Source organism: Scomber scombrus, chromosome 7 (genome assembly GCF_963691925.1).
Source record: "Scomber scombrus chromosome 7, fScoSco1.1, whole genome shotgun sequence".
In the NCBI taxonomy this organism is placed as follows: Eukaryota; Metazoa; Chordata; class Actinopteri; order Scombriformes; family Scombridae; genus Scomber; species Scomber scombrus.
Genome location: NC_084976.1, coordinates 24362754 through 24377674, shown reverse-complemented (window position 1 = coordinate 24377674; position 14921 = coordinate 24362754). Strand labels below are relative to the sequence as shown.

Here is a 14921-nt window from a genome sequence, read left to right as displayed (position 1 = left end):
TCCTGCTTTTTCCAGAGCATCTCATCAGAATGCATCCTAATTTAACACTTACAAGGGTCAAATTTGACCCATTGTTACATTTTAGAGCTGTAAAAACACCCTATATACATTTCTTTTAGGTGCACCTTTCCTAATGTGACCCCGAATATACCCCGCAAAAAAGCATCATATTTTCATTTTTGTGCAGCTGATACACATTTTTGTAGATGCAAATTTCCAAATTTGACCCATGTTTATTTTAAAAAATTCAAAAAACGCATCATATTCTATAAAATGTTCTCCTGGACCATAATATAGTGATTGTGAATGTCTTTTTTCCATAGATAAACACTCCGTTCACTCTCTTACAGCTTCATTAAGGATTAATCAAACATGTATTAATAACTGATGGGGAATTTATGAATGTGAATTGGTGTGGAGACTAATTATGAGTCAGAATTTATATGTACAGTAATATAAAATTATATTATGTATAAATTATAATATGAACAGTATGTAAGATCTTTACTTACTGAGCCCAGCACCTGTCAAATTACATTATGCAACACACTAAAACATCTAACTTCCCGGTGGCCTCACCTTGCACCACCTCATCTTGGCGGTGGAGTATAGGCCGTCCTACTCTGGCCATCTCTTTTTCGGAAGGCAGATATGTCCTCTCCTCTGTGAACGAATATGTCAGGTTCCCCGCATGCACCTGTCGTAGCTGCTCAAAGTCACTAAGGGCGGCAGTGAAGTCCCAGTTCTTGCCTACAGAGAGAAAGACGGTAACACACATCTGTCTGAGTCAACGAGTCCAGCATGACAACCTGAGCTTTGTTTCTATGACAAATGACAGATGACACACGACGACTAATGAGTTTAAATATTTACCACAAGTCAATTCAACCATAAGCTTTCTTATCTTACATATGTAAAAAGGCCGCTGGCACATTCCTGCGCTTGAGTAAATATCAGAATTTGGAGCACATCTCACTCACTGCATTGACTGTTCAATTAATTGCATTTTATTTTTAACCAATATTCTTATCTCCGACTTGTGTTGGCTGCTAGGCAACAGCAGCGCTGTTGAGTCCAGATATACCTTCCTTTCTGTAAGCGTATGATCGCCTAATTAACAGAAACAAGCCAGAAGCACTGACAGAGACTGTGATCAATTTGGCTTCTGCTCATAAAATCAGCAGCTGTCAGCCTTCTTCACACAAAACATACCCCTTATATTTTAAGGTGTCAAATGAATGAATATGTAATGCTCTTTTCTTCCTGCCCCTTTAACTTTATTTTATATATGGGTCAATGACACGATGTAACCCAGTGTTCAGTTGGTGTAACCAGTATTTTTAAATACACTGTAAGTGGATAAAATATTCAATATTTATCATTATTTTGTGGTTACACCATTTGACATTTTCATGAGCATTCAGTCTTACTTTTGGTTAAAAAAATTGGTGCAAAGATCCATTATATTCTATATGTATATAATCTGTATTATTTGTGTAAAACTTATAAAAATCTAAGAAAAAACAACTTAAAGGCTCTAGACACATCAGCCATAGTTCACACAGACAGGTGTTTTCACTTATTTGCCTGATTAGACCTCTGCTGATGGCACAGTCAGAGCAGATTTCTCTTCCCATTAATTTATATGTGGAACAGGGAGAGACACATTAGCCTCTTTCGCCTCGTACAGAATTCCATCTGAATGAATTTTGACTCACAAAGTCGCGGGGCTCCGATGTTCAGCCGAGTTTTGATCTTATTCAGGAAAGTGTTTTTGACTTTTTTGTGTTTATATTCTTGTTTTTATAACTGGAGAGAAAAATGATACAAGATGCTGTCTGACTGCAGAGAGTCTGAGGACAGTGGCAGATCTAATGTTTGTTAATGTTACGACGCAACAACTTTGTGGACTGTTTTTGTTAGCTCCAGTTTATGTTTACAACCCTACCCCACACTATTTCCTGCCCTGTGCTTCTTTGCTTCTGGCGAAACCACACTGGGGTGAGTTAAATTCACCCTACGAATTCTGGTCTGCCTGCACCATGAGGAAGTCTGTGTTAGTGTGAATAGACTGACATCATGCTGATTGGCCCATGAAGTTTGGTGACCTCATGTTAACCCAAAACCTGAGCAGAGGCAGGAGCAGGAGTCACATAAATGGTTATAAAGCATCCCAAACGGGACAATAAAAACAAGAATTAATAAAATATTGTGCAAATGAATTAATTAATCTGTATATAAATAGACTACATTTCAAAGTATTTCATTAATTAATATTTAAATTGACACAGCAGAGCTTTAACTGTGTGAAACAGTCTGATGAGGACTGATTTGCATCATTTTCTCTCATTTTACCAGCACAACGCCCCAATGTGTCGCGGAAATGATGAATAACAAACAAAAAAAGCTGAAAGAGGAAAAGGAAAAGCAGCAGGAAAACAGAAATGCAATCAAAGGAGGAATTCCCCTTTTATTGTGTCTGATTAAATCCTGCACTGTTAATTCAATTTATTAATTTAACTCAGGTTTTAGACTTTTTTTATTTGACCTATTGATGGATTCATTGATCAATTAGTTTTTATTGTCAATTTAAACATAAATTAACAAAACACTTAATAATTCAGATAATTTGTTAATTTCAGTTTTTTAATAATGTGTTTTACAACTATTTATGTGACCCCCGTTTTCCTCCACATGTGAAGATGTGACAGGCCTTTAAATAAACTATCTGTCTCTATTATTTCATTTCACGCTCATACAATTGAAAGGTAATATTGAAATGTATGTATTGAAACGTACAAAAACATGTCAAAAACTCTGGAAAACATAACAGTGATTAGGAAAATGGTATAAATATTGACTTTCAGCTGTTTTCTGTCCTGTGGTATAATGACATCCTCTGTGACTCACCCTCTAGCAGATCTCTGGCCAATCCTGGTTCAGCTCCAGTGGAACGGACAAAGTCGGACAGGACTGCGTCCATATCCACAGTCATGTGATCATGAATTCACTAGTTGTCGGGTTGCGTCCGGGCAGAGAAAAGAAAAACAAGGACTCTGCTCTCCACCAACAGGAAAGCGAGGGAAGGGGTAGGTAGGGGGGAAGGGGGAGGGTAGTGGACCTCTACGTTGCACTACCCTACCAGCCACGCCTGAAAAGACAACAGAGATTAAAGAAATGAGACTAAACCTGCATAAACTCATCAGAGGTTTAACATTTTCCAGAAAGGGTTTACAACAGGCTTGAGACAACAGATGAAAGGAAGTGTTACAACTTGAATGAGAGGCAAACAAACATAATGACCTCGTTCAACCGCTTTTCAAACGCTAGCCTGTCGTGGCCTGGTTAGCTTTCGAATTTGACACCTTTGCAAGTCTCTCGTCCCCCACCCCATGACAACAGCTGTGATGCACAAAGTGAGCAGGTTTTCACAAAAGGTGTTTGTTCCAATTTTTGCTCTGAATCACGAGAAAAAGTTGAACGCTGCGGAGCTGAGTTATTGATGTTTTTCATGTGGGGGAGAAACTTTACTGTGCGGTTTCTCTTCATTCTGGCTTTGTGACTACTCTTCAATCATCTGTTATAAATTCAGAAAGCTGTCAGGATCCATCTTGTCAGCGGTGACTCATGACTATTTCAAAACCTGGACTTGAGACCAATAAGAGCTTCAATTCAGCCTTCAGATACAACCTGTCGAATATGGAAATAGTCAAGAAAATGTTTCTGCCAGGAAAAACAGATCATGAAGAGTGTGAGCAGACAACATGTAACACTTAAATCATGCATGACAGAAATTTAAGAGTCATTTGTGTGAAACGTTGAGAGAAACAGCCCAAAATTAAGCTGCTTTCATTATGAATCAATTGGAGATATGTGGTCAGATCAGTGTCCTGGTATAGGCTAATTTTGTCCCGGCTTAATTGAGATATTTATGCATATCATCATAAATGATAAACAAAGTAGACCTATACATGTTGAAATGGAATAATTGGGTAACCCACATTAAGCGCTCTGATGGAGGTTTGACTCCTATATAAGTCTCTTATCCTCAATCTTATTTTATTTATTTTGGTTCTGTGTTGCACTGCAAATATTAAACACGAGTAAACTTAATTTATTGCATTATTCTCATGAAGCGGTTGTTTTACACTGTTCATGTATGTAATTTAAATTAAAGAGTACAGTCTAGACCTGCTCTATATATAAAGTGCCTTGAGATAAGCTTGAGATGTTGTGATTTGGCACTATATAAATAAAGATTGAATAAAGATTTATTTGTCTTTGTAATGTATTGATGAAAATGACAAAACTATAAATCTATAAAAAAAACAATATATACAATTTAAATAAGATGAATAATTAAACAGACACATTTTTTTAAAAGTTAAATTAGTTTGAGAGGTGTGGTATGAGGAGAAAATGCTTTGGAGGAGGCGTCTTTGAAATCAATTAGACAATTTCACTCTTCAAATTTCAATGGCCGATCCAAAAGACCTGCATCGGTCAGAAGCTGAAATCAATACAGAAACATTATCAAGACTTAGAGAGAGGAGAAAAAACCCCTGAGTCAGCATCAATGGGTCGTTGACACAAAAGGATGTAAGAGGGCAATCGATACACAGCCAGACAAAAGGCATGAATCAAAGAAAGGCTAAAAAAACAAATACCGATGAAAGCCGAGCTACGGCTAAAACCTGGATTTTACCTGGAAAGATACTCTGAGTGTGACTTTACTTTCTCAGCAGTGCTTTTAAAGCTTATTTAGCCAGTCCAGTTACATTTTTTACTTCCCTTTGCTTTGTTCATTATTTTCAAACATGATAATGATAAAATACTTTTTCAGGTATTCTTTTAGACCGAGCTCCAATGTGGACCCCCCCTTTTTTCTTTTTATCTTATGTTAAGCAACTGGATTTCCCTGCAATTCCAACTTAATGGTGTATTTTTATTCAGCATTTCCCATTAATTATATTGAGTGTGGCGGCCCACCATAGTCGGATTTGTGCTGCTAATTTGTAGTTTAGTTATTTGAAGAAACACAACACGAACTTGAAACAATGCAGAAAAAGATTTGAAGTGAAATTTGTCAAACTCTAACAGTATTTTATATGTTCCTCAGTAATGAACTAGATGAACTTCTATGATCACTTCACTACAAAGTATAGACCTACCACAAGCTTCAATTCTACCAATCTAGTCCTAACAATTCAAGGCACATACTACTGAACAACCACCTTAACCAATCATGCTTCTAACAGGGTGTTAAAGACTCTGTATCTCCTGGTGCACGTTGCCTGCTTAAGGGTTAATGTACAACTTACAAGTGCAATTATTTTGTGAGGTAGATTAGACTAAAACTCAATAAAAAGAGGTGGGGGAAGAAAAAAGACTGCGCTCCGGTCAAAAGGCAAATATAATCTTTTATTTTAGGGCTGTAACACTAAATGCAAATATCAGTTCTGCTATTTTTAACATCATGACTGTGAATATGAATCACTATTATAAGTTTTGATGATGTGAAGACTATATCATATTTCCTTAATTGCACCACATACCGACACACTGATTAAAATACAACTTCAAATGTACTTAACTCAGGAATAATTAAAATGTTTTATGTGTACTTAAATCACAAAAACTGCTGCACATGATTGTAAAACTATTCCAGTCATTATGTTGAAGTTCACACACTGCTTAATCCGGTCTTGACTGACTTTTTTCTTCTTTTTTTTCTATCTACCTACAGTCATCTATTCCCATCCGTCCCCATGGCTCATCCACCACCCAATGTTCCTGCTTCATCTCTGACTCAGTGAACTCTTTTCCACTGCGCCTGATGATGAGTCACGAGTCTACTCTCCTTACACCTCTCCATCGTTCTCTTCTCTTCACACGCTCCTCCCTGCCTCCCCTCAGTTTCTCCATCATTATTAAAAGCACACACAGAGGCACACAGGCGGGAGGAACAGTATAAAAAAAGAGCCTTTCTCAGCCAGCTAGAGTATTTCTAGAGCTTTCTCTGCAGTGCAAAGCCAGGCATTCAAGCCGACTCCCCCCTCTGCAGGATCTCCTCACATTCTTGTAGTTATAGTCAATCCTCTGGTGTTCAGGTTTACCGATCACACACATCAATTTAGAGATGTGAAACTGAGGCTAGTTAACCATTTAATACCACTGGGTCTCTAAACTGACTTAGATTGACACAGGTGCAGGTTAACCCTTACATCAAACATTTATTAATGACTGATGGGGAATTTATGAATGTGAATTGGTGTAATTATAAGTCAGAATATGAACAGTATGTAAGGGTATGTAACAGCACTGCATTGAAAACACCAGGAGCGGTGTTGTAGTGATCACGTTGCTGTAGATACCAGTAAGAAGATGTAATATGAACCAGTTTAATATCAGACGTTAAGAAACTATTCTCCATACAGGCGGATTTTTACAACTCAAAGAACTCAAAGTGAAGCTGCTCATCAATTAGTCAGATGCATTTCTCCAGTCCTCCCATTGGATGACTGAGGCAGCTCCTGTGTATAAGGGTCGGTGACAAATAAGGGTTGGAAAGATGAGCAATTCAAAAATATCTTTAAAATAGTTTTTAAAGCAGCATCAGGTTTGTTAAAATGTACATTTTGTATTTGTGTTGGTTTTATGTCATTTAAAATGATCATCAATGATTTGCATCATTTCTTTAACAAAAAGTAAGACTGAATGCTCCTGAAAATGTCAAATGGTGTAACCACAAGAGATTGATAAATATTAAATATTTGTATAAATATTTTATCCACCTACAATGTATTTAAGTGCACTCATACAAATAATTACTTCATTTTAAAACATCAAATGAAAAGAAACATTTTTGTATTTCTACATTTAAATTTTAAAGCATTTTGTCAATATTGAGCAGGACATATTCTAAAAACTTAATCTGTTTTTCTAAATAAATTGTGACAAACGATGTAAAATTTGTAACAAAACATAGTGTTGTGTTACTAAATTAATTGGATTATATTTATTCCACATTTATTTTCCTATATATAAAATCAAATTTTTATGAAAAAATCCTGGTTACACCAATTGATACTGGATTGCATCGCATCATTGACCCATACATGGAAGTGTTGGGATGCTGCCCGTGACATGCCTGAGGAAGGTTGGAGCTGGATAGACCGAAACGTTGCAACTCAATAAACATGCAGCAGTGAGCGAGAAGAACGAGTGTACAGGTTACCAAGGCAGCAATGATCTTCTCTTCTGTCTCAATTAGGGCTGCAGCTAACAATTATTTTCATTATCCATAAATCTGTTGATTATTATCTTGATTAATCATGTTTGGTCAGAACATGGTGAAAGATGTTGAACACTGCTCCCAAAGCCCAAGATGCAACCTAAAATGTCTAGTTTTATCCTGAACAAGTCCACAACAAAAAGATATTCAGTTTAATATCTAAGAGGACTGCATCATGGTGGTGTAGCGGTTCACACTGTCGCCTCACAGTAAGAGGGTTCGGGGGTTCGAATGTACCGGCCGGCTGGGTGCTTTTCTGTGTGGAGTTTGCATGTTCTCCCCATACCATCAGCCATCAGACTGTACAACACCACAGCTCCCAGTATGTTCTCCCAGTTGTATAGACATTTTTTGAGATGGTTTTATTGTTTATATTATTACATTTTATTTGTATTTCTTATTTTCTTTTACTTTTGGAAATACTGTAATGTCAATTTTGAATTTCACCCTAGTGGCATCACCACTACACCCTATACCCTATACCTAAAAGGTACTCTGGCTTCCTCCCACAGAACAAAAACATGCAGGTTAGGATAATCAGCGACTCTAAATTTCCTGTAGGAGTGAATAGTCGTCCTGTGATTGACCGGCGACCTGTGAAGGGTGTGCCTTTCACCCAGTGTCAGCTGAGATTGGCTCCAGCTCCCCCCATGACCCCCTAGAGGATAAGCAGTAAAAAAATGGATGGATGGATTATACAGGCACAAAATTAGCGCCAGCCAAATGCTGGTAAAATAAATGAAAGGATGGTAGATTTGCTTCACTGAACCGCCAAAAGAACAATGCTAATCTATTGAGTGGTGCTTAAAATTTGGACATTCATTAGCCATTTGGCCATTGGACAAAAAAGTTAATTTTGCACCCTTGAAAATATTCACTTTTAAGAGGCTGGAACCAGAAAAATGTGGGCATTTAATCTTTAAAAATAGTTTTTTTTTTTTTTTTCTGTTGAACAACTAACAAATTAATCGACTAATCGTTGCAGATCTAGTCTCAATGCTTACAAGATAAACTGTAGAATTAGCACAAAGCTATAAAGGTGCACACTAAGAGGTATCATGTCTAATACGTGCACTTCAGTCAATACACCATGTGTGTCTGCTTATGGTGCAAAAACTAGGCCAGCTGAACCAGACTGACGTGCATTTTTTTTCTGCCCACCAAAGACCTCTAGTGCAGCGCTTTAATTGAAATGAAAGAGAAACCTGAGTTTTGTTGACACAGAGCTATTGTTACGTCGGTAGGTGATGTGAAAAGGCATCAGCGTGAGTCACGTGACCTTCTTGACCCTCATCCTGAGCTGGGCTGAAGGCAGGTTGGATGCTGCCTGGCTTTGGTGCAGAGGTGGGAAAAGATCGTTCATATTACGGATAGAAATATAATTTTAACATTTTATTCTCCCACTTAAAAAAAAAGATTAAGTAGAGACCAAGATTAATAGAGCATAGGTGCAGAAGTAAAAGTAACTAGCCTTTTTTTATTATCATGTAATGAAATTCTTTGTTTGGTATGTGACGAGCACTGAATACAAATGCAGACTCGAGAAGCCTGAACGTTGACGTCAAGGCACTAAAACGTGTGACACTAGTCTCTTACGAGCGAATCCAGTGCAAGAGGCGAGTGTGACTCAGTCGACTTTCCTCAACACATGTAGGTCTACCATGTATAGCCTTGTTTGTTTACTTTATAGCATCCCATAAAAAGGTAATTTAATGGTCTAATTATTCTAAGAAACACTATTAAATGGCCTGTGGCGCATCGACTGACAACACATGGCACCGACGGCCTGAAAACGATGAAACGGGTGATAAAAGTGAAGAGCTGCGGACAGAATGTACCAACACAGACCAACAAAAGGCTGGCTGTTGTCACTCCAGGCCTGTATCATCAGCCATTCCTGCGAGCCCACTCGAATGCATTTGATGCAACGTCACATGACTCTCCTTTTTTTTTTTTTTTTTAAAAGGTTATTTTTAAGAACAAGTACAGTCTGCAAAGATACTCGCAGACCGTGTCCCATTAGGCGACTGGGGTTGCTGATGTTTTTTTAATAAATTGCTTTAATTGATTTGTATGCACAGTGGAAAGGACATGCCATTTTTAAATGTATTTATTTATTTTTAGATAAGATTTGAGGGAAGATTAGTGAGTCCGATTAGCCGACTTGAGAAATGGGGAAATTGCTAATTCAGCTCAGCATTCAAAACTCAGACATACAATACATCCTGCTATATTTTATTCCCCCAAAATAAAATATACAGCATAAGTAACTTAAGCAGAATATAATATATGGTACGAGTGCATACAAAGTGGCATAGCGGGTATGTAGGAGTACATTTTTGTTTAAAATGCTTACGGCAGTGGGAATGAAAGTCTGTTTCTATGTATTTTGATTATGGTTACTTCCTTTCATTTCTGATATTATACTTTGCAATTTAACTGTCACATGTTGGCAAAGGCCAGAGCTCAGAAATGTGTTATTTATATAAAAAGGTGCATGGAAACTACAGTAACGCAGATAATAATTATCATAATAATAATAATGCCTTTATTTATAGAGCGCTTTCTGCAGTACTCGGTCACTTTACACAAAAAAAATCTTTATATACAATCTATAACATTATAAAAGTATATTAAGTAACAGGGGATGTCCACCTCCAGCATCAGAGCTGCTACATAGCGATGACGTGTGGAGATCATGCCTATTCTCAAAATATATTTTATGCCTCTCACAATATAGTTTTTTGTTTGGTGGCCAAAATGTTCAATTTAGCTTTAAAAAAAAATTCAACACAAGAAAGACTGTGTGTGGTTTTACTGGCTAACATGAACAGTGCTGCTGCCAACATGGGGCAGTCAGTGATTTGTGTCTGGGATGGCTGAGCTTTTGTCTGGCAGCAGGGCTTACGTAACAGGAGCTGCTGACAACACGTGGGTGCTGAGCTGAGGGCTGGGAGAATGGCCTGGATCACTGAGGGAGACAGAGAGGTCACCGCAGCCCACTGCATCAGCCTTCGACGGAGCGAAAAAAAAGGGGTCAGTTTGCTGCCAGGACCGCAGGGGGGGCGGGGAAAGGGGGAGTGACAAGTTTTGATTTGGCAGCCTTTAGATTTATTTATGAAGAAAACGTGTTTATACTCTTCTTTTCTTTCTTTTTTTTTTGATGGTACCTACAGCCGCAACGGGAGAAACATCCGAGTACAGCCTCTGTCTTTTTTTTACTGTTGTGACCGATGTGCAGATGAACTGTTGGGAGTTTTTAAGTGCTCTGCTTAAGGGCATCATTGTCTCCTGTGGGGAGGGACAGGCGGGGGAGGGGAGGGGAGGGGAGGCGTTCAATAAACCAGATTCTCCACCCTGACTGTAAAGACAAGCACAGACTCAGCGTTTTTAGTCTTCCTAAAGATGCAGCAGAGAAGAAGATGAGACTGATCGGTGAGGAAAAAAAGTGTAACAGGGTATCTTCACATTTTTAGGAACAAATTGAATTACTTTTAAGAGGGAAATAATAATAAAACCATTGCTGAGACATATAATAATGCAAAAGCAGGATTTTATAGTTGTAGTGGGTTGAAATGGAGCTCATTTGAAGTAATTTATAGGCTATAGTACTGCAACTAATGATTATTTTTAAACTTTAATTAATTGGTTGGTTATGTAAAATAATCAGAAAATAATGATAATAATGAGTAAATGTAATGCCTTAACTCCTACAATTCCAGATATTTTAAGACTTTGAATATGAAAAAACTAAATTTAAGATATTTTAAGACTTTTTAAGGATCTGCAGTGTTAAACAGCTGCATATGCAAGCAGTAATATAAAAAAATAAGGAACTTCAGTCTGATTTTCAGGCTTCAGTCATACATCTCATGCCGCCATCATTACTACCCTCATACTATTTTTCTTACCGTTTTTAATAGTACAGTTATTTATAGTAAAACAGGCTATATAATTGATTTTAGTCTCTTTTTTTTATCTGAAGCATTTTCAAACCTTTATTTCTTGTATGAAAAGTGCCGTCATTATCTCTGTTATTATAAAGTCCAGACAGGATTTAGCTGTGTTGGTTCTTTGGTATGTTATCAACCTGGACCGAAGCCATTATCAACTACTAGCAGCGAATCAAGGTAGTATAACCAAATTAATAGTAATAACTTCAGGAGACAGACAGACAATAAAATATATAACTACACAAACAAAAGGGTTTAGACAGACTGACTATGCTTTTTATTCTGTTTGTGTGCAGAGAGATGCTGAGAGTGATTTTAATGCTTTGTCATGCTTCATCGTCGAGGTTACTCATGCAAGGTCACTTAATATAGAATGACCTAGTTATAAACTAAATAACCTGAGCATTACACACTCTTTTTTGTTCCCGTGTTTGCAGATATGACAGATTTAAACAGTTAACATCATGAATCGATTTAGTTTTATGCACATTAAAGGACATGTCAGTCAATTTAGGGGTGAAAGCAGGCTCCAGTCCAGTGTTTAGATTTTTGGTAACGAGGAGGTTCCACTTTAATTTACATTAATGGATCGAGGGCTTCTCCACATACTAAACTAGGCTAAATATACCAGTAGATCTCCATTAACCCTTACATACTATTCATATTCTGCACCCTCGCAGTATTGTGCCCTCATAAAATGTGTCTATACCACATTTTGAACCACAGATCTGTTTAGAAAGCCTCAATAGCCGATCTGACTGATCAATAAATAACTGATTAAACCTTGATTCATGTTACAGAGAGCAGAGAGAGTGTATTGTTTTAGGTTTTACACCACTCCTTTTTGGAGGAAAAACAATATCATGTCCTCTTTTACCTAAGACATGAAAATATAACATAGCAATAATTATCTAAATGTATTTTATTGAAACTGAAGCTTACAAGAGCTTTATGAAACTGTGGGGTTTATTGTATAACCATTACAGCCATCAGACTTCACTGCTACATCATAAAAAGAAATCCTCATAACTGCTATCTTATTAAAATTATTAACTATGAAACAAAAAGACATGTCAATAGATACGGGTCGAATTTGATCCAGAACAGCCTCAATGGACACAAAATGTGTAGCACTCATCCAAAAGTGTAACATTTTAAAAGATTTTCATCAAATTCCAGAGTAAAAGAAAAATGACATTTGTGGTGTTTTGACAGTTGTCAAATAATCAAAACAGGTCAAACTTTTACCGGAACAGTATTGTAAGGGTTAAGATCTCCCATCTGCACTGGAGGATGCACCGATTCATGTTTGGCTCACTACGGTTGTTTACTTTCATCGTGTGAAATATGAACTATGCTTTACAATTAAAAGAGGGAAAAGGAGCCGGGGAGGTCAGAGAATGAGAGGAAGACACCACACCTGAATAGATACTTAACAATGACCTGAGCCTGCAGCAGTGTCTATAACAGACTGTGTGGTGAAAGAAAGCAGCGTGTTAGCAACGGCTTCGGTCTTCCATTTGCATCAACGGGCACCTAAAAATAAATTATGAGAAACTGAAGCAGACTGTGTTTTCAAACTGTGTCGACATTTTACAATTTGTTTGCTACCCAGTACATTTCCAGGTCACAGTTATTATTCATCATTATTTACATTATGGGTTGAATGATAAAGTTTGGACACTCCTTAACAAATACGCCGCAATTGTTTCCAAAACGCCTGAATACTTATGACTTTGCATTTTATGACGAGGACACAAGCAAAGTTTCCTTCTACTGACTCTTAAGTGCACTAAACTTAAGAGACATCAATTAACTACATTTCACACTGTGTAAAACTACAAGCTGACAACACTTTTCTATCTTCTTTTAGCCCTTTCCCTGCATTCTAGGCTTCAGTAACTTTCATTTTTCAGTCTACATGGCTCTTTTAACAGGAACTCACAGTTACTGAGTGTTCACACATAGTTTAAAAGTGTCAGAGTATTCGTAAAGCTTTGAAACCAACACCTGATGACAACTGTTAACATGCCTGAGGCCCGATGAGATGACTGAGGACTGAGACCTTGTAAAAAGGATCTGAGACTATGCATTAACTTCATATCTTAACAATGATAAATTATGTTATTTGTAAAGGCGTGCCCACACTTTTGCATACATTTGTACCATTTTTATATACTGTGGGTCCCATCATGAAAAGTCTAGCTAAGATATATGTTTTGAGGGTGATTTTACAGCTCAAATTTGACCCCGAACAGTATGTTAGAGTTAAGACCAACTCACAAATCACTGCAGTTAAGCGTTTAAAATTAAAGAAAGTAGACTTGAAGTGTAAAAACACACTTAAGGCCGCAGTTACTAATGTAAAGCACAAGGGAAACTCAAGCTTGATAGGTGTCCAGATATACAGATTAAAAACAGAATCGTATCTTTTCTGTCTGTCAAACACAAGATGAACGAGTGAAAGAATGCAAAAAACGCCTCCTGCTTCACCAAACGAGGACGACGACTTCACTTGTTCTTGTTTCCCTTTAATGGTCAGGACATAATGAATGATAAGGTCTATAAATGTGTCGGTTTCTATTTTAGTACAATCACATAAACCCCCTTCCTGTGATCTCAGCGAATGTAACACACCCTCTCTCTCTCTCTCTCTCTCCTCTCTCTCTCTCTCTCTCTCTCTCTCCTCTCTCTCTCTCTCTCTCTCTCTCTCTCTCTCTCTCTCTCTCTCTCTCTCTCTCTCTCTCTCTCTCTCTCTCTCTCTCTCTCTCTCTCTCTCTCTCTCTCTCTCTCTCTCTCTCTCTCTCTCTCTCTCTCTTGCTGCCTCGCCAATAAAAAAAAACAAACAAAACACATGAGTAATGAGATAAAAGTGCATAAGGTAAGCAAACGGAGCGAGGAAATGTGGCTGGTGTTGATAAGTTTTTCTGGTCCGAGTGGTGGTGGGACAGAGAGCAGAACCGTGTGGCATTTGGACGCTGCGGACTCCTAATAAAAGGTGAATTTGGAGAGACAGGAAGTCTTCACAAGATTGATGCATTTAACCTTTACATACTGTTCATATTCTGACTCATAATTAGTCTTTACACGTTCATAAATTCCCCTATAAGTTATTAATAAATGTTTGATTCATCTTATGAGAAAAAAAAGACTTTCACAATCACTATTTTATGGTCCAGGGAACATTTTAAACAATATGACGAATACAACAACATGTTTTAATGCAAATGTTTGAATTTTGTTATGAATACGATATGAAACCATTACAATTACCATGGCAGTAAAGACATTTAATGTAGTAATATACAAAAAATATCATAATGAAAGATAATAGTGTTCTCTACCTTGCACAAAGATGAATTTCAACATTGTAATTCATTATTTATGTATTTTATTTCGCGTTTTCTGGTGAAATTCTCATTACCGCAACACATACAGCTCTGTTTCAATGTATATTATGTTGTAAATTAAACAGACTAAAATAAAAAAATATAAAAAATAAATAAATTGATGTCAACTAGATGTGTATCAGCTGCATAAAAATTAAAAAACATTTGTATTTTATTTCCATTTTTGTATAGTGTGGGTCACATTAGGAAAAGTCAGACTAAAATAAATGTGTATGGGTGTTTTATCAGCTCTTGAATGAAAAATGGGTCAAAATTGACCCTTAA

General features: G+C 37.2%; 1 protein-coding gene across 4 annotated transcripts in view; it reads right to left on the bottom strand.

Moving 5' to 3' along the window:
- The window catches only part of otud7b (OTU deubiquitinase 7B), a 39148-nt gene that overhangs the window by 11483 nt on the left and 12744 nt on the right, over window positions 1–14921 (bottom strand). For all 4 annotated transcript variants that reach the window (XM_062422723.1, XM_062422724.1, XM_062422725.1 and 1 more), the window contains exons 2-3: window positions 2911–3151; window positions 580–750 (exon numbers count right to left, since the gene is read on the bottom strand). In XM_062422723.1, coding sequence (XP_062278707.1) covers window positions 580–750; window positions 2911–2995 — 256 coding nt within the window. In that variant the 5' untranslated portion in view covers window positions 2996–3151. The remainder of the gene's footprint in view (window positions 1–579; window positions 751–2910; window positions 3152–14921) is intronic.